Source organism: Vigna umbellata, chromosome 7 (assembly GCF_029865625.1).
Source record: "Vigna umbellata cultivar VRB3 chromosome 7, Vumbellata_1.0, whole genome shotgun sequence".
Taxonomy (NCBI): domain Eukaryota; kingdom Viridiplantae; phylum Streptophyta; class Magnoliopsida; order Fabales; family Fabaceae; genus Vigna; species Vigna umbellata.
In genome coordinates this window covers 44,648,922-44,650,904 of record NC_142171.1, presented here as the reverse complement: position 1 = coordinate 44,650,904, position 1,983 = coordinate 44,648,922, and the positions used below count along the sequence as shown (strand labels likewise).

The 1,983-nt window shown below is 45.3% G+C and overlaps 1 protein-coding gene across 1 annotated transcript; it reads right to left on the bottom strand.

Annotated features, from left to right (window-relative positions):
- LOC124826720 (7-deoxyloganetic acid glucosyltransferase-like) lies at positions 1-1,942 on the bottom strand. The gene is made up of 2 exons (XM_047299628.2): positions 1,355-1,942; positions 1-1,114 (listed from the first exon to the last, which is right to left on the bottom strand). The coding sequence occupies exons 1-2, from the start codon at positions 1,896-1,898 to the stop codon at positions 171-173; spliced, it is 1,488 nt and encodes a 495-aa protein (XP_047155584.1). The 5' UTR covers positions 1,899-1,942; the 3' UTR covers positions 1-170.
- Between the last annotated feature and the right edge of the window lie 41 nt (positions 1,943-1,983).

Below are 1,983 nucleotides of genomic sequence, written 5' to 3'. Positions count from 1 at the left end.
TGACAAAAACCCCCAAAAGAAAAGCTGCGTTTATTAGGTGAAAATAGTAAAGGAACTTAAATAATAAGATACCATTAGGGGCCACCTCACTGACACACCTCAACTGGTTTCATAGGATTAAAATTGGATGTGAGCCATGGTTACAAGAAGGAAACTTGAATTGTGTAGTGTCAATTAATTTTCCTGCTAGCTGATTTAATGAATTCAACCAAATCATGGAGACTGGAGTAAGAAGAACCACCTGGACTCACACTCTTGTCAGCCAACGTAGCCATTGCTTGAGCTGATTTCAGAAACTCCTCCCTCCTATGAACCATCAGATCATTTACCATCTTCTCTACAACGTCTCTATCACACAAATCTTTCATGTCCAACCCAACTTTCCAAACCTCACTCACAAATCTGCTGTTAATCTGCTGATCCGCAAAGTATGGCCAGCAAATCATGGGCACTCCAGCCACCAAACTCTCCAAGGTTGAGTTCCACCCACTGTGCGTCAAGAACCCACCTATGGCCTTGTGTGCCAGCACCTCCTCTTGTGGCGCCCACCCCACTATGAACCCCCTCTCTTTAGTCCCTTCCTCCAACTCAGCCGCTACCCGCTCATCGTTGTCTTCTCCGGCCACCATATCAGGCCGAATCACCCACAAGAACCTCTTCTTGCTGTTCACCAAACCGTACCAAAACTCCATCAGCCTCTCCCTTGTTACGGTAGTAATGCTACCGAAGCTGACATATAGCACCGATTTCAACGGCTGAGAGTCAAGCCAAGTCAAGCAACTTCTATCCTCTTCCCAGAAAGAACTCGTGGACGGCGTCGTTTTCGCGTCAGATACTCTTCTGTAGTTCAAGTGCGCATGGAGAGGACCGACGGCGAAGACTCGGAGAAACTTAAGACGCATTTGGGTCAATAGAGGACCATCTAGATCCTCGAAAGTGTTGAGTATGACTCCTCGGGCTCGAAGCGTTTGATGGCAGTCAAAGACCGTGGATTTTAAAGGGTCTACTAATTGGTTGGTTTCTGTTCCTCGAAAGAAACCTGGAAGATCTCGACATCGGAGAATGTTTTCCATGCCTGGGAGAGTGGCTATGATGCGATCCATGTCTTCCTCTCCTTCAATAAGTTTCGATTCAGTTCTCATCGTATCAAGCATGATGATTGAAAACAAACATAAAACTTCTCTCATTAGGTTAATTCAATCTAAACTCCAACTTACATTCTATTTTTAGGTTTCATCACTTTCTCAAAACTACGTTAAACACTACTAGAAGTTTCATACCTATTAGCTTTGTAAACCAGGGCTCTCGAACAAACAAACAAGTACTGCATACATTACAATTTATAGTTTTATACCTCTGATTGGAAGTTCATTGGACTCAAAGAGATTTGGAGCACAGAACAAAGCCCAGAAGCATGAAGCACTGATGGCGCGAAAATGAATGACCGGTATCCCAACCTCATCCGCCACGTCAGCAGTGAGGCCTCCAAAGAATCCGTCACCAATGAGGCACGTGATTTTGGGTTTTGCAGCAGTTTGGGAGAGAATAATGTCTATGATGAGAGGTTTTGCGTGCAAGTTCATTGAAGAATAGAGGTCAGCTAAAGCGTTGCTATCGGAACGAGGATGATCATCTGGGAGGCCATCGGAGATGGACTTGACCTCGAGGTTGGGGTAGGTTTGTGAAAGAGAGTGGATGTCGGCGAAACGGTGGAGGCGGCGGTGGATGAAATCGGTGGTGAGAAAGGTGATGTGGAAGTGATGCAGAGCTAGAAGCTGTGCCAGCTTCATCATGGAGTTTACGTTGCCTTGCATTGGTCCTGGTAAGAGGAGCACATGGTGTCCACCTGCTTCCCCTTCTTCTTCTTCCGCCATGTTGTTATCTCTCTCCACCGACATGCGACAGCTAGAGCAGCTCTCAGTCGTTTATATTCTTCATTCAAAATATACTTTACATCTTTCAAGACAAATAATTGCTTTACAA